Raw genomic sequence first — 22854 nt, 5'->3', positions numbered from 1 at the left:
TTACCTAAAGATAAATAATTCTTGAGCTTTTATAAAAATACAAGTGGGTTATATGGGTACACATCTCCTTGAAAAAATGTGTATTTTTACAATTGCAGTTAGCCCCATGTATGGATGGTCCAGAGGAATCTTCTCCCAGTATCAAGCAGCACCTGCTTCCTCCCATTGCACCGTCCCTTCTCTACCTTTCCAGCAAGGTCCTGCCCTGGCCAAATTACAGCCTGGCTAAGGACAATGGATAAGGAAAGAGCGTGCATGTATGTTTGTTCCATGCAGCGGAAGAGGCACAGTACATGAAATGCAGAGGCCACTCTGACACACTTCAATAAATTGTTCTTCATTCTCTAATTCAAAACTGTGGAACAAACCTATTAATAAGCAGTATGAAATAGCAAGATATTTCTATACAGAATTTATATTTCTGTAGGTATAGGAATACCTAACACTGAGGAACTGGAATTTCATTTTTCAGTTTATTGGCTCAAATCCCTCTAAGGCTTGTCATGAACTCTTTATGGGATAGTGATGGCCAGCGTAAAATTTGGCCAGGCCTATATGACGTAGTTTTTCAGCCATACCCTGTACAGGGGGTGAAGAAATCTGATATTGCATTGCTGGCAAAATCCCCAGCATAGGTCTGATGTCCCAATGACAGAGACCTAGTCTTGGTTTGACTTGCATTATTCAGGGGTTTGCTCCGGTGCCAGCAGAGAACCGCTTCTGAGGTGCGTGTACCCTTAGGACTTATGCATTCCTAGCTATGGCAGCAGGGTTCTGCTGCACAAGCAAGGCTTGGGGATGGTCTTGGCCAAGCTTTTAGGGACAGATGCTGTGTAAAGTGAATTAATACAAATCAGCCCAAACTTCTCTACCAAGAGCAAGTGAGAGAGAGTATCTGCCAGATTTCCTAAGGAATTATTCTATTAACCTCTTTAAAGGTTACGAACGTTGTGTGCCTTCATCCAACAGACTGATTGATTTTAAAACTCAGATTTGCATGAGAACTTGGATTAGAATCACTGACATTTATTTTACAATGGGCATGTAGCTTGCTAACAATCTAATTTGATGCAGTTTTACTATGGAGTCTTTTGTGTTTCAGCTGTATCTGTTATGGAAGAGGGTATCACATCCTAATAACCTGTGAGGTTTGATTAAGTATCTTTTGGAACTCTGAGGAGAAAAGGAGCAACATGAAAACAACTCCTTGATATCTTCTATGCACTATATATGTAGACCTCTGCATGCTTTTTGCTTTTATCCTTTTTACACTACCACACAGAGAACAGTCGAAGAAGTAATATTTGAAGTGATGTAGGTAGGAAAGAAATGCTACTTACACCACATTTTATGTCTACTTGCAGCCTCTGAAGTCTCCCCATTAATCTGTAATGTTTCTGCAGGGTTTTTGACTCTTAATCGATTCCCTTTCTGCTGGGGGCAGTGACATGGTTTTTCTTTGTGTTTTAGGAAGCTGGTAAATCCAGGTTAGCAAGCAGAGTGTTTATTCTTCATATTAATAAAACTTAGAAAGCAAGAAATGCTCTTCTATTATTATGAGCATAAAATTTTTCACTGTACAGCAGGTTTGTCCAGATGCCTAGCACTTACAGAGCAGATTCTCATTGCAGTTTCACGATGTAATTTTTAACATCTCCTGTGATGTTAATGGGCTTTCAGGGTTTTTTTTTTCCTTCTTTTTGGTGAGATTCAATCTGGCCTTTATTGTGCAAGAATGAAAGACTGAAATTATGAAGCGTTTTCTGTGTGCTAGATAGTCTTGAGCTGAAAACGGATACTCTTTTGTTGAAAGCATATCTTCAAAGCTAAATTAATTGGTTCGTGCAGGCTATGCTCAGCAACACCAGAAGGAATTAGATAGAGCTAAGGCAAATCTGATTGTTTAAATTAGAGAGCTGTGTACAAAGACGGTATAAAAGACCTAGTTCACAAGCCACAGATCTGCTTCCTAACAACTCTCTTCAGCCTGCCCTTTTGAAAACTGCCCAATCCCAAGCAGTTTGCCACAGACGTTGCATTAAGATGTCTTTTCCTCCTTTGTGCCCCTAAGTAGCTCAGAACAGGAGGGAGGTAAGGCTGGGCAAAGATGGGGCATGAAAGATGCAGGCTTTCATCTCCAAACTGAGCTGCTTGGGAAACACTGGATTGCGGATTACACAACTGCCCTCTGGTTCCATCCCTGTGCATTTGAAATGTTGGTGCCTCTGTAGGCTGAGGAGTGACGGCTGATGGCTGAGTGAAGACAAAGCATGGCTTACCTTGGTACAGAGGGGTGGTATTTAGTGGTAAAAGATTTGCTGACTCTCTCAGGCAGGTATGTTTATAAGGCAGGAATCTCCTACAGGAAGGAACTATTGTCCTTTGCTATTACCAAGGCAGTTGTAAGATCCTGCTTTTTCAGAGGTTGACGTACTTTCTATGAGCTTTCCTCTCATCATCTGGATTGCTGTCACTGCTTGTGCTTGGATTCAGATCTTTGCTGGCATGGTGAGCTATTCAAATCAGAAAGTTCAAAGTTATCTGTTTTTATCTTGTTAGGAAATAAGCTGTGGTTCACCAACCTCAGCTTTCTTCTTCAGAGAAATTTGTGCCACTGTATAAAGGTCTGTGTGCCTACGTGATGGGTTTAATAGCTGCAAAGTATTATTTTACAAAGACATTCCGTGGAGCTGAATTTCATCTGCATGCTGTGCTAATGAATTACTACTTCTTAAATTTGCTGGGAAATGTGTTGCTATGGCATTCCCGGGTAATATCTTCCATTTTTCCTTTGATATATGTTTACAAGGACCCACTTGAACAACACTCTGACTAACTCTTTGTATAGGTCTGTCTTATCTTTAAAAACGAAATTCCTTGACATTCAAGAACATTTTTCTCAGGGTGAAGAGCATACATTCCATAATGGTTGTGCTAGTTGGTTCCAGATGCTCTAGCTTACGCCTCCTCTTTTTCTAACAAATGTTTCCCCTTTACTCTGAGTAGTGAAAGGAATGTTTCTCCCTTTTCATCCATTGTCTTTGGCTAAAAGGCAAAAAGGAAACTTATCATTTGCATATGGTGGAGAAAAAATGCTGCATGCATCCCTCAGGCACTGCTTATTAAAAGAATACACAGAAATGGCTCAAGTGTTTGTAATGTAATCAGTGTATAATTCACTATTCCCTGAACATGTATTTTCCCCTGGCAGTACAAAAGTTCAGAAGTATTTGCCTTGTTCAGAGCATCTAAGCATATGGCGCTTGAGAGAACAAGCCTTGAAATAAAGGGACATGCATGCAGGACCAAGTGCAGGGGAATTAAATGTTACCTGTTAGCTAGTGACAGGAAATATGCATCCCACAGCCATCACTACAGCAGAAAGAAAGGTTATTAAGACCATACACATCCCTAATAAAAGCTACATACAAATTAGAGCCAATATGTATGTCATATATTGGGCATCAGAATCAGAACAGTTTTAATCACAGAGCTTCAGGATATTTTGGACTGACTAAAATAAAACAAAAGTTTTTCAGTTAGAACTATGTATTGAAACCAATTAATTCCTGATATGCAGCTAGTGAATGCTTGTAAAATACTTGACCAAGAAAAATAGTGCTGCATCCAAGTCTTGGAAAGAACAGCTTATACAGTCTTTTTGTTTCAAAATTCATTCATTCATTCATTATGAATAACCTCAGGGTCCAAGATCATAATTGTAGCATTGTCTAATGACCCCTGAGCCTCCTATACAAAGTCGGAATTTGGATGCTATTCCTGTGCTTCAGGTACAATGTGGTCACTTTAGGGCTGACCTTTTAAAAACATCAGTTTGACTGTGACTCTCCTTGGAACATCTCAGAATAAACATATAAGTAATGAGGCACCTAAACCTAATGAACTTTTGTGACAATTTGACATTTCACAGCTCCTTATCCCCTTAAGGCACTGGGGCAAAGATTTACAGTTCCCTGTAAATTACTGTTGCATTTGTCCTGAGTAAAAATGGGACCTCTGTGTAGGTATACTGCTTTATTAGGAAAATCTAAAGCCTTTGCAGAAGCATTCAGTCCCTGGGTGCTGCTCTTCATAGGCCAACATGTCCCAGTTATTCAAAAGCAGTTTTTCACCTGAGTTTCCCTTCTGAGGGAATTTTTAAACCTATGGCTGGAAACTGTACAGGTGAATAAGAAACTTCCCTGTCTTGCAATGGCCCCATCCAGAGTGATCACTGATGCGTTTTATCTCAACTTTGTGACTTCACTTAGGAGATTTAGCTAATTGTACTAAAGCCCTGTCATCTGTCCAGGTTCTTAGTCTCTGTCTGTGTGTTGCCACAGTACTGCCCCTTTCATTGTCTTCGCAGTTGAATAAAAATCCACAATTTAAAAAAAGTCCATCACTTATGAAAAAAAACATTTTACTGTTACTTCATGCAAGAGGCTAATTGCAAATGAACACTTTCATTTGTGAAGGCCAAAGAGGTGAATACCTTGCATGGGGGCTTAGATGGCATACTTGCCAAAGAATAAGAACAATTACCTCTTGTACTTAGAATTCGGGATCTGTTACTGAGATGGTCCTTTGAAGTTGTAGTAGCGATGAGAACTCTTCAAAATAGAAATCCATAGATCAAGGATGCATGTGTTGGCATTTAGGTCCTAACTGATGAGTCCCGATGAGTCCTGCCTAACCTGATTTCTTATGTGCTTTGTGTTTAATTTTAGGCACCAAAGGAAGAAACAAAGGGGAATTTACAAATCTTCAAGGTGTAGCTACATCTACAAATGGAAAAATATTAATAGCAGACAGTAACAACCAGTGTGTGCAGGTATGAGGATATGCTACTTCCAGTGTTTTTCTATTTCTCGCCACCCACACACCTCTGCCTTGTTTTTACTCCAGAAAAGACACATTTTATACAATGATAGCAGATATAGAAAATATAGAGGAAGCTCAACTAATTTATCCTCCAATATTATTACATCTTCTTGACCTGCAGCTATTCTTTTCAGGTCTACACTATATCTAGTATGTGTATCAGAGTTTATTTGCCTTCCTGATGATTGTTGGCAATGAATGAAGAAAACAAACGGTGCAACAATCTGGAAAAATGCCTTTTTGTAAATATCATTTTACATTATAAATTTATCACTCTGTGTTCCCAAATATAAATCTAGGGCAAGGTGCCATAAATATAATTTGTTAAGCAGATACAAACACAAAAATAAACATGTAGATGTCATTTTCAAATGGCTTTTAGTCTGCTTGACTTTTCTATCTGATATCATAATTAAATCTTTTCTGTGGTAGCGCCCTGACACCCATGATTTCTTGGCTTCTGTAACCTGTGTGAAAATCAAGCTGTGCCCTGTGTCTTTCCTACCATTAGCAATTTGTCATTACTCTTCAGACTGCCCATGTGGTTGCAATGAACAAGGCAGTAGTGCGTGGTGTGTTCTTCAGCATGTGAGAACCAGCAAGCCACATGCAGAAAGAACTCGTTTCCAGGCCTCTTTGAAGAGGCAGAGTTAAATATTCACCAGCACACTCACGCTTTGTGATTTACAGACACTTCAGAGGAACTTCAGTGTCTAATTACCTGGCTGGGGGACACAAACAGTGGACTGAATTTTGTGTGGCTTAAGCCTCTCTTGGGAAATGGTCCAGTAGTTATCCCTAAGTCAAATAATTAAACTTTGAATTCCTCTTTTAGTTTCTATTCCTATCCTTCCTACAGATGTAGCATTTGACTGTGCCTGAGTCACTCAGTGCCTCAGTGTCCTTATTTCTAATATGGGAATAATAGCTCTTCCTTCCAGCTGTGAGGGACATTGTGACACTTAATTCCTTATATTTGTAAACTGCTTTGAGATCGCTGAAGAAACAGTGCAATGTAAGTGCAGAGAACTTCTTTATTTTGAAATTAGGGTCCAGGTGGAAGGCTCTTCTTAAATTAGACACATCACTTTCAAATATGGACTGTGCCAAAGTGTTTCACGTTCCTAACTTGTTGACTATAGTGTTCACTATTGTCTTGCTAAAATCCGAGCTCCAAGAAATAGATGTTATTACGCAGACTTAATTTTAAAATGTATGTTTTCTGTTACAGATATTTTCCAATGATGGTCAGTTCAAAAGCCGTTTTGGCATACGAGGAAGGTCTCCTGGCCAGTTGCAGCGGCCAACAGGAGTGGCTGTGCATCCCAGTGGTGACATCATTATTGCAGATTATGATAACAAATGGGTTAGCATATTCTCATCAGATGGAAAATTTAAGGTACAAGTTTCCACATGAACTCTCCTGAGCTTTCTCTGTCTTAAAGACAAATGCAAAGTAATCATGTTTGTGTCAAGAAACCACATGGTTTGTTGGTAACTTAGTCCAGATTCCATTGTTGTCACGTGGAAACACATGACACAGCCATGTTGAAGAATTAATACGAAGAGATCACAGCTGTGATGCTAATGTTAAACTAAATAGAGATTATATGTTCCATTTTACAGTGCTGCGTACTGGGTGCTTAGATGCCTTTCCATAACTTAGAGTCAAGGAGAGCTGATGTAATCAAGTCTAGCCAGACTAGCTCAGCAACCTTCATATCATTAGTGTTTTGATTATACAGAAAGGTGTGTGCATATACGTATATACACATAGGCAGACATAAAACCTTAAGAGGACATGAGGCTCTTCAGTGACATGGAGGGGAAAAATAAGGTAGCAGACTGATAATGACTTCTATTTACTCTGTACGTTTCATCAAGTGAAGTGTATAAATCAGCTATCATCTTGTTAGTAATAAATGCAAGGAAGGGAAACCCAGGTTGTTGTTCCAGTGCTACAGCATAGAGAGGAGTGTTTTAGGTGGGATGATGTGCAATGGAAAAACTGAAAGACAGAAATAATGTCTTAGGTTCCAGAAATCAGAATTTCTAAGAAAAGTGCACCTTATTTTCATAGCAGCTCTGATCTCTTTAAGAGGAGTAAGATTAGAAGGCAGCAACTACACTGAAATTATGCTTGCCAGCCTGCAATATTTATTTTGCTTGAGTTTACGTGCAATTCCAGAGAAAATTAAAGGTTGTCTCCATTTGGAGCTGTTCTCTGAATGCGTGTTAAAGACTGGTGACGCATGCTGGAAATAGTCACCTGTAGCAGAGGCCAGCAGTACACACTGTTCAATGAGGTAAAAGACCAGCAGGGAAATTTCTGCCACAGTTCTAGAGTCCTACATCGGAGAGAAATTACCTGGCAGACTAATGACCAAAAAGCTGAGCTGCTTATGTGTCTACCAAGAAATGACCTCCTTTTCAGCAGTCTTTGCAAAGTGACAAATGCTATAGCAAAAAGGCAATTGTGCTTGCATAGACCTCTACCTTGCAGTGACCTCTGCCTGGGAAACAGCCATGTGTGTGCTTTTAAGAATATCCAGATCTCATGCAGACTTTTAGCTAAAATAAAACAGTACTAATATGCTATGCAAGTGTTAAAAAAAAAGTTAATTACTTGCATTTGCTGAGTATGTGATTTTTCCTTGTCAAGTAGTTTTAAAACTTTACAGCTACACAGGAGAACTTTATTCTGGCTTAAGTCCTTGAATGACACGAAGGCATCAAAACCAAATAAAGATGTAACTTAGTGAAGACTCCAAATACTCCGAATGACCTAAATGTGTTTTAAATAATTATTAGCATTTTTAATGTGAACTGGCTTGATCCAAACACAGAGCAGGGACAGCATATTTTCCTCCCTTCTGCTGTAAATGCTTCCTTCCTGCTGTAAATCCAGCATCTTGGATGGTGCCAGCACTGAATTAAAAAGCCCTGGCTCTGGAGAAGCCAGGACCCTATGTGCTATACACCACCAGCAACGAGACGGGTATTGAAAAGAATGGTTAAGGTAGTTCCTCTGATGTGGAACCTGGCTTTGATTTTAGTCTATGTTTTTCTTGGATTGCAACAGCTATTTAAAGTTGGAAATGTTTGTGCAGTTAATACAAACTAATGCATCAGACTCTATAGTTCTTGGGAGCAGACTGATTAAATGAGAGATGAAACATCAATGATTTAAAATACTATTTTTAGATTGAATGCAACAGGCTATATTTATGAGAGAAAAACACACAAATGTTTGTAGCAGCATTTTATATATGCAGGGCAGGCATAAATGTACAGTTGAAGCACAGGATGTGGATAGAACAGCTCTGGCCTGTGGGATTCTGGGCAAAGCCTTGTTATTCTTTGTATGTTGGCAATGGCAATTCTTACAGGGGCTTTGTCAGATTCAATTGGGCAACATTTGCTGATCTCTACAGAGAGATAGATAAAGGGAAAATGGTGTTTCCCTTCAAAGGATGGTGCCTGCGAGTCATTGAACGTGATCTCTGATGCAGGTGCTCTGCTAGCTAACTCAGTTATCTCTATCTTCTAGTTAACTCAGCATTATCAGGGGACTGTTTTGAACTAAATCTAACTATTTTTGATGTTATTCCCTTTTTTTTTTTCCCTGTATTTAATTACACTTACTCTCCCTCAGCAGCATTTTAATACTGATGAGCCAGAAGGCAATTTTCCCCCGGAGCCAGACACAGGCATCTCCCTGATTACAGGACAGGGCTGACTCACCCCAGCAACTTCCACTGTCAGGCAGAAAAGTGCCACCTTTCTCTGTTGCTGGTAGCAAAAGAGACAGAGATCCATCCTCTCAAGGCTGTAAGACTTGCATAATGCAGAGGTGGATAAACCCTAATCTAGGGTTACATCAAAACATGAGCCTCTTAAAATGAAAGGCTGTATTATCCTGTGAATGATAAAACCTCAGATAGGGTCTTAGGAATGAGGACTTCTGTTTCTGGCTATGCTACGGGTCTCACAGATGACAACTGATCTTCTATTTCACTTCCCAGAGATTTGTTTTTCTCATTTATGACAGATAACAATGCTGACTCCCTCTGTGAATTACTCTGAAATTGCTTAAGAAAACTGTTAGAGAAGACAAATAGCTCGGCTAAGGGGAGAACGCGTGCTGAAACAGCAGTATCAGCTTCTGTGCCAGTGGTGATGTTCAAACCTGGTGAAGGAACTGGAACATAGGCCCAAGAATGATTCTTGGTCCTCTGAGGAGAGAATTACTTTCTTTCTAGTCTTGAAGGGTTGTATTTAAGATAGCTTATTATCAGCCACGTAGGGCTGCAAGTCAACATAAGGTCAAGTTCAGTTGAGTGGGAAAAGATGAAAGGAAACATTTTAAGTCAGACTTTTATTTTTTCTTGTCACGTTAGAAAAATTAAGAAGGGAGATGCTTGAAGCTGGCTGCATGCTCAGGTAGGAATAGTTCTACGGAGCGTGGTTAAGTGGTCACAGTTGAATTAAGATAGTCACACAAAGGATAAGTTAATTTACTGTGTGATATTGAAATGTGTGACAAGTTGTATCTCCATGTTAGGGAAGTTCTCAAACAGGAAAAGAAAATATGCTGAAAGTCTGTAAATTAATTCCGGACAGTTGTGAACCTTTCAGACAGCAGCAAGATTGGTGGAGTTAAATCCCTAACACACCACCTTCTACAGTGCAAGAGTCTTTATAAACTTTTATATATGCTAGCTGATGTTTTTTTTACCTCTACGAATATCCCACAGTCAAATATTTTCCACCCGGGCAGGATGACTCATAAACACATATTTGAAAAACAGTTTAAATTCATAAGAGCCTATAAAATAAGGGACATAGTGTCCTTGACTGAATTCAATTAAACACAGTATTTGTATTAAGGGTTCAGATGATTCATTATACTTTATTCATTTCTAATGGCAGAAAAGTCTGAAAATACTTCCATTCATACACTTAACAGGAGTGACTGGGTTTCATAATGTTCTGTTCTAAATAATCAAACCTATAATTCTAAGAAACCTTCTGAAATAAAATTATACAAAGCATATGTTCAGCCAGACCCAGTAATGTTTCATCAGCATATTTTGATCTAAACTGGAAACAGAACTTTAGCTGGGCATAATTTATTGCTGCCTGCAAATTATATTTTAAATCCTGGCCCAAGAACAGTAATTTTTATTACTCTCCTCAGCACTGACTGCCCATGGTACATGACTTATTAATGATTTTTTTTTTTTATGTATTTATACGGGCAGGAAGACACTGTACTCATGAGTCTGAGTCATTTTTCCATAGGAGACCTGGAAAGATGGTAAGGAGGTGGTGCAATGCACGAGCAGGCAAATACATAAGCATCCTAGGAGAAAGAAGGCAATACGATTTAATCACACCAAAAGAAGTAGATCTACTGATTTGCGTTTGCTTTATGGTTTTGCTGCTTTGTTGTTAATGCAAACCTGAATACATTCTGTAGGTCTGCTCATATCTATCCCCTGGTGAACACAAAGTAATTTTAAATAGTTTTCCCTGGGGATATTTTTGCACTTTTAAACCACCTTTAATTAGGTGGAGTTTGCCTAAATATTTAGCAATTTATGCATGTACCTGAACGTAAGACAGACACATGATCAGTGAGTGTTTGCTAAGCATAGTCTTGGAGGGGCAAGATTTGCTCCCTGGAGTTTCCTTGAGACTGAAAGAGGTTGTGTAGTGGTGACTTTGTACCAGACAGTGTCAGGGAACCTGATGGCCCCTATTTTTAACAGCAACCCCTCCCATGCAAATGTGCTGTGGAATTAAGAGCCTGTGGCTTACTAAGTGAAGCCGAGCTTCTTCAGATACTACCATGGTTGTTTGCTTAGAAAAAAATTAGAGAACGGAGAGAAATGAGTTAGGTAATGAATCTTCTCCATGCCCTGCAATCTATGCCACCTAGATAATTAGTCACAGACTAACAGATCTTCAGCCAGTCCTCACCAGTTCTAGAAAGGAGGGAAGAGGGGCAGAGAAGTCAGAAGCATTGCTTGTTTGTGGTGATCCGTCCCACACCGCAAAGGCAGTGAGGTGAAAAAATGGTCTTGTTTTATAAATAAAACCGTAGTATCTATTTCATTTGAATTCCTAAGGAAACAAAATTATGTTCTCCATCCTCACTTTGTGGGATGGAGAACACACCCTCACTCTCTTGCAAATTACTAGAGGATCTGAAAGTTCTGGGATCCATAATTTCATCTTTTTTTTTTTTTTTAAAAAAAAAGGTATAAAAAAAACAGAAAGAAAGTTGCTGCATTCCAACAATGAGGCCCCCAAACACTTATATGGTATTTTTATAGCCTTTTTTAAACTGAAAGGTGAAAACTCAACTGATTTTATGTAGATTAAATCAATTTCTGGAATCTCTGCCTGAAAAAAAGAGCAGAATGGTGAAAAACGAGAAATGGGCTGCGAGGTGCTTCCAGAATCTTCTTGCGTATATGCCCTGGTAGCTCATGCGTTCTTTGAGGGCTTTGCCTCAATTTCTGCTTGCCCTGGGCTGGATAGGATGCTGTTCCTTAGATCTCCTTCTAGGTTCTGTTCTTTTTGATCCTACCAAGCAATACTTCTAACATTTTCTGATGTTTTCACAGCTCTCTAGTCTTTCCCAGCTCAACTCCACTGAAGGTTTTTCCATTGACACAATATGGAATGTTGTGTACATTTCCCCTGCTGTTGTTGATTATGCTGGCAGAAGGTTTTGGTAGTCATGAGGCCTATTTAAAATGACAGAGATAATTTTATTTACCTAAGATAGGAGCAAGCTTCGAATTGTTTAGTGTTTCAAAGATTACTTTATTTGCCGTTTGGCAGCACTATCCTGTCTCCTTCACAGGTTTCAGCTGACACTTTATGTTTCTAAGCAGCAAGTGAAACAATCTTACATGAATCTGGTGGAAAACACGGAGATTAGCCCGAGCTTTAGCTCTGCTCAAATTCTTTCCAAGAGAACACAAAAGCTGCATGGTGTCTCATTCACCCAGGAAAGGCAATAGAGGACATCATAGCCTACACCCCACCCAGCTCTGATGGTCCAAGAGTGAGCTCTGGCTGCTTTGATGTAGTGTGCAATGGTAACAGCATGTTTTGCCGTCCATAACCAGGCAGTCATTTGACTCGGGAATAGTATGCAACAAGAGGCAGAAATCCTTTATGCCTGTCTGCCTATCCTCCTGGTTTGCTAGTGCTGGCTGTACAGCTATTTGAAATGGTTTCTGACAGATGCTGTAGTTTATCAAGACACACAAATCTGATTATTGTGTTTTTCTTGAGTTGGATATTTGGACTCAGTTGCTGAGTTGGCAGATTTTGCACTCTAGAAAGGAAGCAGTCTTTATTTTCAGCTGAAGAAAAATGAAGTACACAATAAGAGCTGATAAAAACAATCGCTTCCCTCTGGGAAACTTTCAATGACAAAAATATCTCTCCATCCCACTGTGTGCCTGTAATAAAATCTTTGAACTGTACTGTCTTATTTCTATCATGCCAACATATTTTCCCATTTTGTGTTTTCCCTTTTAGGCCAAAATTGGGTCTGGAAAGCTCATGGGCCCTAAAGGTGTTTCTGTGGATCGTAACGGACACATCATTGTAGTGGACAACAAAGCATGCTGTGTTTTCATCTTCCAGCCAAATGGGAAAATAGTCACTAGATTTGGTAGTCGGGGAAATGGTGACAAGCAGTTTGCAGGTACACTTGATGGTAATATGTAAATCCCCTTTTCTTGCCTCTTCTGCTCACATTTGCATGATGTTTGAGCATGTTGAAGATGCTGTATTCTACTCCTTTTTCCTGAGGTGGAAACGTTCTACCAAACATACAGTTCCTATTCACTTTACCATTTGTTTAACAGGTCAGGAAGACTGCAACATCTGTTCAGCAAATGTAGCTGTATCTAGATTGTTTTATCTATCTCTCTGTGCCTGGAAGCATTTCAGATCACTGACCCAAGAAAGACTTGCTCTTAACTAGCATTTTATAAATGCTTTGTAATGCCCACACTTAGCTGTTCATGATAATCAACTCAAACACTTTATGCTTCAAATGATCAGGTACACATTAACCAATGGCCTAAGTGGTATCTTCCCATTCAAACATGACCGCAATAGGATAGTGTTAAGAATGAGATCAGGAAGGCACAGCTACACAAACAGAAATGCCAGTTTGGGGAAATTGCCACTTGACTGACTGCTGGCACGCAATGTCTTTCAATTAGAACATGCAATTAAGTTTAAACAAAACAACAACTCGTATATTTTGAGTGAATAGCTATTCTTTCAAAACTTGAAATGAAGATGCCAAATTACATTTGCAGGTCATTTTGCAGGTGTTGCGTCACTCTGAATACGTAGTTATAGATTGGTCTGATGTTCTGACTGGTGCACGGCACAAGAGAGAAATAGCATAAATAGTATAACTGCTTCGATCTTACTTGAGATCTCTTGCAATGTCTTATGGCACAAGTACCACAGATATAACTGATGAGAGCTTTGGCTCCAACACAGCTAAGTATCACCAGAATTTTCTGTGTATGTCTGATTTCTTTCATTTTGAAACTTGTAGGAATACCTCCTGAAAGTTAAGTGTGCAAATGCTCTCTAAAAGTGCATTTGAGAAATGGATTGCCTCTTCTAGAGGGTAGGCTACATAAAACAGGTGAATTGTCAGTACTTGAATGCTTTCATTTTAAGGTTTTTCACCCTTTTTATAGTTTACATCGATGTACTGTGAAAATGGAAAGTGAGTTCTGATCTGTTTAATAACCCAAATTGGCATCAAGTATTTTGATTCAGGTACTTGCCTGTTTTCATGCTGCCATTTGGCTTTTATTAAAGTTTGCACACATGGTTCAATACACAAAGTAAAGCAAAAAATGCACTTTCCGTTTCCTTGACAGTGTTCTTCTAAGTAACTTTTGTATGCATCCTAAAACTTGTTTGCTCAAATGCTTGTAAGAAGTGAGCAAACAAAGCATAGAAGATTGCAATCAAGACTTTCCATGAACATTTTTGGGAACTACTTTCAGTGTATACATAACTGTATGCCTAAGTACTATATGTTTTGTCTTCTTAATAAGCACATAAATAGCTCCCTAATGTATCTATAGTAGTCTACATAGATCTACATAGTCATCTATATATGAGAGAGGAAGGAATGAACAATGCTTATTGGTAACACTAGCTGACAACTGCTTGAAAAAAAACATTATTTCTGTTTACAAAAAGGCATGCTGAACTTTTTAAAACATGAAATAAAATTAATCTTAATTTGAAATTTATATTCCCAATTTGACTACTATTGCCGAGAAGCAAATATAGTATTCTGGCAAGCTTAGTAACTTTTTATTTAAGCAGACTTTTTGCTTTAGTGGTAATATTATTTTTTTTTCTTCCTCTGCTTTGTAGGTCCTCATTTTGCAGCTGTAAACAGCAACAACGAAATTATCATCACAGATTTTCATAACCACTCTGTCAAGGTACTGTCAATTAACGACAGTTTGGAAAGCTGTTTATTTTATTATGGTACTTTCTTAGAGAAATTAAAGTATTGTTGAAAACAAAGAGATAACACTTTATACATATGAGGTCTAATATAAAGACTGTACATTCAGAGACCTTTACATGCAGTGCATTGCTTAATGGAGACACAGTCTGTGCCTTAGGTGCCACTACGATGTTCTCTAATTCAATTGCTTAAGCATAAATTGTACCTGAAATAAATAATATCAACTTAGTTATTTTTATTAGCTCTCTGTCAAACCTGTTATTTAATCTATGTTCTTTCCTGTTTTAAGTAAGTCTGGTAATGGCTTTGGAATTTCACAGTATAAGCTTCCCACGTTTATAGTTGCATAAAATTATAATGAAGTGAAGATACCTGGCAATCTTTATTTTCGTGCCTATAAATTTTAAGGTTATGGGATCCATTTATGACCCAATACTCTTAACAACTGCATAACACAACCCATCACTTTGCATCTAATACCTCCTGCACTGGGCAGAACTGGCCACTAGTCCTTACACCCATGGGCGTCCTGACTCACAGCCTATTAAACAGTCATGGTAATATAGAGTGGTATAATTGTTTGTCCTAATAAGAAACCAAGACACGGATACATGTTGAGATCTCATGTGTGGGAAAATATATACGAAGGAGCTACAGGCCATTTCAGAAATTCCTCACTTATTCATGTTTCTTTTCAGGCTGTGACGTTCCCTTTCAGTCACTTTCTGAGCTCTTTTTCCCTCCCTCAACATGCAGCAGCCACAGCAGGACACGGGCAGCTGTCCTGCCCAGGTTCTCAGGCCATGTGTGTCAGTCCCATGCACCAGTGAAATCCCTGGGATTTCACCTGACAGCTGCCTGTTCTGACTGAACATAAAGATGAACCCTCGGTCCAGTTCTTCAGTGTTCATAATTGAAATGATAAATTCATTATATTCACCTGAAATAGGAAAACACTGTCTGATAATAGACACCCTCATGTCCTGAGTGGTGCTGAAACATATAACTTTTGAAAAGCAACCTTGATTTTTTTATCCTTTTCGAATTAGAGAGGCAGTAGCAATTTATGTGGCTTGGATTACAACAAAGAAAACAAGACTGCTGCAGGAACCCTAAAGATCATTTACGTGGTTGAGCAGCAGGAGGCCTATGACTCCATAAATTACCACTCAACCAGCAGGGCTTACCGCGGTAAAAAGAATGCCTGGAGAGAGTTAACAACAAGGGCAAACTAAAACAAGAAAAAGCGAGTGAAAAGATCTAAGAAGTGTGGCATCTGAGTGAATTTATAATTACTGCATTGCTAATGAGAGCAGAGTGTTCCTGGCTCTCTCTGGTGCGACTCAAGAGGATAAAAATGTTACTTGTTACAATTTGGTACTAACTGAAAAGATCCTTATTTTTGTAGTATTCTGTAAATCGATAATTATTGACACTTTGGAGAGTAAGTTATAATCTGAGTGATGCTGTTATCTCGTTTTAAATAAGAAATAAATTTAAATAAATTACACTCTTATGGATCCCAGAGGCTCTTCCTGCCACCGGTGTCTTGAATGAAACATCTTCATCCTCACTCAGCAGTGTTATCCTCTATCCTACATTAACCTTCGAGCATGTTCCTTCCTTCAGGCATCTGCTATGGAAAATCGTACTCAATGTAGGCTTCTTTCTCAGCTGGTCACTCACCATCCCCACCTTGATCCAGGGAGACAGCAATATATATCTTTGCCTGTTTTTTTCTTATTAGTTGATGTTTTTCCACTTTATTTCATACTCTGAGGCACAGACCTGATACTTCATTTCCTTGCCCAAATGTTTTTTTCTCTGTTCACAGTGGGTGTTCAAGAATAGGATGATTTCCTCACATCTCCCTCCTTATTAGCACTTCAGTGTGTACTCGGCACTTGCCGGGTCTCTGCATTTTCTCATGCAAGCCACAGGCAGTCTCTAAAAGCACTGACGGACTTTATGGCACAACTGAGTCTGGGTCTAAGAAGGATTAAAATAACTAGAGGTGGCTATGGTACTATGTAAATGACATATCCTCTATCTCTCTTGGTCCCATTGGTGCATCCAGATCACTGATAGAATAGTCATTGATTAGTTCCGTCTCTCTGCTGTCTAAATCTGTTACCGTCACTGAGAATGCAGTTGCTGAACTGTCTATATAGAGAGCAGCATGCCATGATTCTCAACGTGTGTTAGATTATGAAAGTCCGAGAAGAGCGCATCTGCTCAGTTGTGTTTCTGTAGGACTCACTCCTAGTGCCATATCTGCACTCAGCTCTTCTTAATTCAAGATGCACAAGCTGCAAAAGGGTTCTTGGGGCCCTCCACCTCTGTGTCCAAGCTGAATCAGATCTTAAGTGCAAAGGGAAATATGGTATAATAGAGCTCGAAGAAGAGATAGGCACCTTTTCTCCTATGCTCAGTGTGTGTGTAAGGGGTATGTGTTCCTGGAAACTCTTCAGTTCTCAGTTTTGTGAACAGGTAGTAGGAGATAACTAATGTTTAATAAGATGGCATACTCAGGTTTTTTGTTTTAACCCATACAGGTATTTAACCAGGAGGGAGAATTCATACTGAAGTTTGGATCAAATGGAGAAGGAAATGGACAATTTAATGCACCAACTGGAGTAGCTGTAGATTCTAATGGAAATATTATTGTAGCAGATTGGGGAAACAGCCGAATACAGGTAGAGATTTGTGTATTTCAAAGGTGCTTAATTACAAAAATCAGTGGATTGGTATCGCTAGGCACTGAAGTCTTCAGACTTCCCAAGAAACAGAATAACATCATTAGAAGTCACGTGGTTTCTAACATAGCCTTTTATAAGCCTCATTGCTGGTCTGTCTGCTTTTAGAAGTGGTGGTGTTAGACTGTGGACTTACCAGTGAGACTGCTAGCAACTCTGATGGTTACTATGACCAAGGCTCTTGTCTCCAAGTAATTCCTCAAAAGCTATTTGATGACTTAGGAGGCTTACAACCACTGCTGAGATAATAGGAATTTATGATCACCATAACAGAAGATTGGAGACATGGTAGAAAATATGAAAAAGCAAATTATCTGTATACACCCTGAGGCAAAAGGAGCAGATTTTCCTCTTTTTTTTTTAAATGCTGAGAAAATAATTCTGCTTTTATGTTATAAGTTGTACTTCTTTTATCTTTTAAGTGCTGATGACAAAGTCTTCTTATTTGCCAAAGGATATCTAATAAATAACTAACTGTACATATTATTTTCACTGAATACAAAAATAAGGGAGCTGCTTAGGAGTTGTTCTCAGGAAGCACTGTCAACAGTGTAAACAAGTTCCTGGTTTTCACTGTGTGAGAAACTTCAAGAGTCATGCTGGCCACAACAGTAATATTTGTTAGGAAAACAAAGTGTTGGTTGAGTTCCTGATTGAGTTTAATTTATTGTCGTTGGCTATTTTTAGAAGAACAGCCAAGGTGCTCATTTTATTATTATCATTTCATTGCATGTTTAGTTCTTGCCAAAGATCTTGCCAGCTTTAATTAGCTCTTTTTAATAAGAAAATACATTTGTATATAGACTTGTATATTTTGAGAATAACAGATCAGATCCTGCCCTTGTTTATCCTAGTCTACATCAACCGTTTCAGAAATGAGAAGTATAATGCTATAATTGAGAGCAGATTTATGTCCACTATTTTTCTTTTTTATTAATAACATTTATTCTGTGCTTTCTCACCCTCAAAGGTCTTTGATGGAAGTGGATCGTTTTTATCCTACATTAACACCTCTGCTGACCCACTTTATGGTCCCCAAGGTCTGGCCCTTACTTCAGATGGCCACGTTGTAGTTGCAGACTCTGGAAATCACTGCTTCAAGGTCTATCGATACTTACAGTAGCAATGAGCTCTGGAGCTGGATAATTGTCTGTTCTTAAGGAAAGACTAGTCCTAGAGATCCAGTGCAGGATATATCCTACTTTTAATAGTGAAGGAGTCTCTTATGGACTTCTTATGTTAATTTCCAAACTTACCTTGTTTACATAGGAGTTTCACCTCTTACGTTTCTCACCGAACTGTTTGTTATAAAGGTTAATACACAAAATCGTCTTTAACTGAATTAAAAAAGACAATGTGATATTAAACACAAACTGCGACTTTTGGAACTGGAATTAACTAATTAGGCAAAAATGAGGAAAATTTGGGAAAAATCCCCAAAGCTTTCTGAAGACTGCAAAGGGTAGCTCCTGCTCAGAGCTTCCAAATTTGAAGATGTGTCATTCTTACGCATTATTTAACCCAGAGCTGATCCTGGGAATCTTCTAGGTCTCGTTATCATCATAGATCTTACACTGTTAACATCCTTCAGTCTTGCTATCTATAACAAGTAGGTCCTTTTAGTATAAGGTTAAGTCTCACAAAATCCGTCTAGCTCTAACTGTCTAGCACTCTGAGAATCAATGCAACTTCCCTACTCATGTGGGATTAATGAAGGATTGTTTCATCTGCTTGTTTTTCACTCTTCCTTTTGCTCAATGTACTGGAAGGACTTTGCAGAGACTTGACATTTCTAAAGCTCTGGAAAAACTTAATAGTAATGATACATTAGTGAGAGCTGAATTTCTGTATAATGACAGACCTTTTGACACCAAACTAGTTCATTAGGATCAGGGTTATTACAATGTCAACTCAATTAACCTCATGTGTGCCACTCTTTTGTATGTATTCATTGCCATGTTTCTTTAAGGCAACTCATTGTATTAACCAATAAAATAAAATGCAGCATCACACAGGACAGAAAGCCAGAGAGGTACCCCTATGGAGGACCTACATTATACAACCAAAGGAACTATGGTAAACAGAGGTTGTATAGGAAAGCCAAGGGTTACCAAAGCTATTAGTTTTTACATGAGAAAAAAAAAAACATTGCAAATAAGAATTAATTTGAACCAATTCCTGAAGTCCTTCATCAAAGGGAATTTTGTTAGAGGACAAAGTAAGGACTGTGAGATTTGTTCTGATTTGTTTGTTTGTATGTATGTATGTATGACTCATGCAAAAATTAAAAATAGTAAATGTAGGTTATTTCAACAAACTGGAACATATGTATGCCATTTGATAATGGCAGTACTCCGAAAAATGTCCTTCCTGCCCAATCTCTCTACTGTGTTCTTTGTTGAGTATTAATTTAATTGGAAATGCTTACACTTATATGGCTCAGTTCTGTTTTTAATGTTGTTTTGGGGTTTTTTTAAGTGTGAAATTGTCCTTCCTAAAGTAGCATTGGCTGTATTCTTATTTCTAAATCCAATGGTCAAAGGATGAATGGCTAGTCTTATATAGAGTGGTGCTCACTCTTAAAGCTCATTTGAGGAGCTGGTGAGCTTGCTGCCAATGCCTACAATAACCTGGGAAGTACTGTCTTTGTTTTCTCATTTTCAGGGCCTTGAAATAAAAGGGCATTGGGTCAGGAACAGGGGAGTATTTTAAGCATGTTTGCAAAATTTAAAGGAATCTTTGTTAAATTACTCATGATAAGTATTTGTCTTATTTTTAGAAGGTTAAGGTTAATGTTTCAATGAGAGTAAATAATGGTTTTTTTGTAAAGATGCATTTGACTTGTAAAAATGCAGCCCCCAAGGTTCTTAAATGTGGAGTTTGTCTGTTTTTTAATTACTGTTTCTTGAAGATATTTCCTCTTCTTTTCCTTGTTTATTTTTTGCACATAGAGCAAATTTACAAATTCTTGTGCAAAGGTAAGTTTCCTTATTTTATTGGAATAAATATTATGTGTATAAGGTTTAAGGTTTGGACTATATAATGCAGCTAAGAAACTGGTGGTAACGTTTTTGAAATGTTACAACTCATTTGTAATTACCAAGAGAACAAAATATCCCCTGCTTGAACTGAGTTTGTCCTAAAATTCTGAAGATATCTCAGTCATTGCACAATAAACTGTCCTATCAAAATTTAACAAAGTTGTAGATCAAATTTTCTGATGATCAATTAATTTCCTTCTAAGTGTCCTTATAAGCAACCTTCTGGCTAACAATTTCTGACATTGGAATGCCCTTAAATGGCTAATTTATCAATGGAGAAAAGATATGTAGCATTTAACGGTATTTATTAATAAAGAAAAGAGGTTGCATGGGTTCTTTGAGATAAAAACTCAAAAAGAAAATAAGAAATATGCTGTTGCTTTCAGTTATAGATACTATTAATCAAATCTAGTTCCAAACTTGAATTTTTATAATAACATTTTGCTAATCTTGCATTGTTTCCACTCAGGAAACATTGCCAAATCCTGTTGCCAGGAACTCTGAGAACCACAGAAATCAGACCCTAACCTATATATCAAAATATACACTTAAGATTGTATTGTTCCATGTATACGCTTTTCTTCAAAAGATCTTCAGTCCCTTTGACCAGGATTTTATATAACCAGGATTTCATATAACCAATGTCTACCCACTGCATCCTTACGAAATATGGAATTCTGCTGGCAGCTCCCTTATACTTAGGGATTATGTGGATTTTGCTTAAGATTGAGTCTTTTGGGGTTTCAGACATTACCACCAGAGCAACACGTACTGCACCTGAAAAACGTCACTACTTTGGAGCTCCTTCCGACAGCAAATGCTGCCATCTACAATTTCAAATTTGGTGGCATAGGGCATTCCCTTCCAAGGTCTGACCTTCTCTACCTGGCACCAGGAAACAGAAATGCATTGCTTTTATGGTGTGCTTCTGAAGCCAGCTTAGCTAAAATGCTTCGCTTAAAAATCTTACAAAGAGCAACGAAAGCATAAATTCTGTTCCAAAAAGCTGGCAGGTTCTTTTTTCATCCAATTAAGTGAACGTCAAAATTGCACTACTTAATTTGCTGAGTTGTTAGCATTTATAAAAGGCATTCTGCTGCCAGATTTCAGGTATTACCAAATGTTCTCTTGACTTCCCTGGAATGCTAATTGACTAGCGGCACAGCATGAATGGTGAAAGTACGTGCTTCATTTAACTAATCTTCCACTCAAAAGTAATCTTTGAAAGGTTATCAGATCTTGTGTGATTTGGAGCATTTTAGGACAAACTAGGCAACCGTATTTTCATTGTTTTGTGAATAGAATAAAAAGATCTATTCAGATAAATCCAATATAAACAGTAGGGGATTTTTACATAGGCTAAACTAGCAGCTATGTAGCTGAAAAAGAAAAGGAAAATGGTTTAGGCAAGCATTTGCCTAATGTAGATGGAGAGTTATTTATTAATAAATGCTCTTTTGTTCTGTAAAAGCTAGAGGGCTTTCCATTTTATGTCAATATTTTTTATAACTAAGGATCTAGTGTTGCCATAATGAGAACTACAAGTGCCCAATATGTTGTGTTTGCTATAAAGAAATGAATTTCAGTTGTGGGTGGCAGCTAGTTGTGAAATCACAATGTACACTGAAAATTTTCTTAAAGAATTGTGAGCAGTGATTGTTTGGACCTGTTTGTGGAGAGTGCGCAAAAGGTATTTATGCTACAGAGTAGGAAGATTCTTAACAGGTTGTGTTATTTCTGGTGAATGTACAGCACTTCAGTTGATGTTTGTGAGCAACACAGCCTTAACCCTGACACTTTTGCTTTGGTTTTATGACATTGGGAATGTTCCCTAAGCTGCACAGTGTATGCCATACCCCCTTTTAGAAATCTCTACCAGTTGATAAGCTGCAGCTTTCCAGTTCTAGGAGCGATTTTGTCTTTTTTTCTTGGTTTTTTCTTTCAAAAGTTTTTGTACATACCATATTTGTAAGGCAATCTTGTATGTTTTGTGTACATGTAAGCCTTGCACTGTCTTGACACTCATAATGAAATATTCTTCTCACTTGAGTTTTTGTTGTTCTTTTTGTTTTTTTTAAAAATCCCTCTGAGGCTAAGTACAAACTTTGTCTCCTTAAGGTCAAGGATGAGAGATGCGCATCAAAGTGTTTGTGTGTGTGTAGTTTTAGCTTCCTGTGTGCCACGGTATTCTTGATGCTTTAGCTGACAATTGAAAAAAAAAAAAATTACTCTGTCTTGGAAATGTAGGAAAACCAGAGTCAAATGTGTACCTTTACCACGCACAAAAAAGTCAAATAATAAAAATAAAGCTTGTTTCCTCTGTTATTTTCATGGTTGAGGATTTATTTTTCATGTCTTATAGTCACTTTCCCTAAAAATAACCACATAATGCAAGCAGATGGGCAATTTTTTCCAAAAAAAAAAAAAAAAACCTGACACCACAGGTCACAAGCCAAGAACACTGTGATTGTTTCATGGGTGTTTAGCTTTTCTGTTGACATAGAGGAAAGAGGGACTTTGGTTTTTGGTAAAAAGGTGAGGGATTGGAGTTTCTTTGTCTTCTCCCCTCCTCCTTCAGTTCAGTTTGGAATTAGCATTTTCATTGGTGGTAGTAAGATTATCAGTA

At 38.2% G+C, this 22854-nt stretch overlaps 1 protein-coding gene across 11 annotated transcripts in view; it reads left to right on the top strand.

Annotated features, from left to right (window-relative positions):
• TRIM2 (tripartite motif containing 2) overlaps positions 1–22554 on the top strand; it is a 113417-nt gene extending 90863 nt beyond the window's left edge. For 10 of the 11 annotated variants that reach the window (XM_054065324.1, XM_054065320.1, XM_054065325.1 and 7 more), the window contains 6 exons: positions 4731–4834; positions 6116–6283; positions 12448–12628; positions 14332–14402; positions 16987–17127; positions 18158–22554. In XM_054065324.1, the coding sequence (XP_053921299.1) occupies positions 4731–4834; positions 6116–6283; positions 12448–12628; positions 14332–14402; positions 16987–17127; positions 18158–18310 (818 nt within the window). In that variant the 3' untranslated portion in view covers positions 18311–22554. The remainder of the gene's footprint in view (positions 1–4730; positions 4835–6115; positions 6284–12447; positions 12629–14331; positions 14403–16986; positions 17128–18157) is intronic. The other variant, XM_054065329.1, reaches the window with a different exon arrangement.
• Positions 22555–22854: the final 300 nt, after the last annotated feature.

This window comes from Cuculus canorus, chromosome 4 (genome assembly GCF_017976375.1).
Source record: "Cuculus canorus isolate bCucCan1 chromosome 4, bCucCan1.pri, whole genome shotgun sequence".
In the NCBI taxonomy this organism is placed as follows: domain Eukaryota; kingdom Metazoa; phylum Chordata; class Aves; order Cuculiformes; family Cuculidae; genus Cuculus; species Cuculus canorus.
Note: the sequence above shows the minus strand (reverse complement) of the source record. Positions and strands in the feature narration are given on the sequence as shown.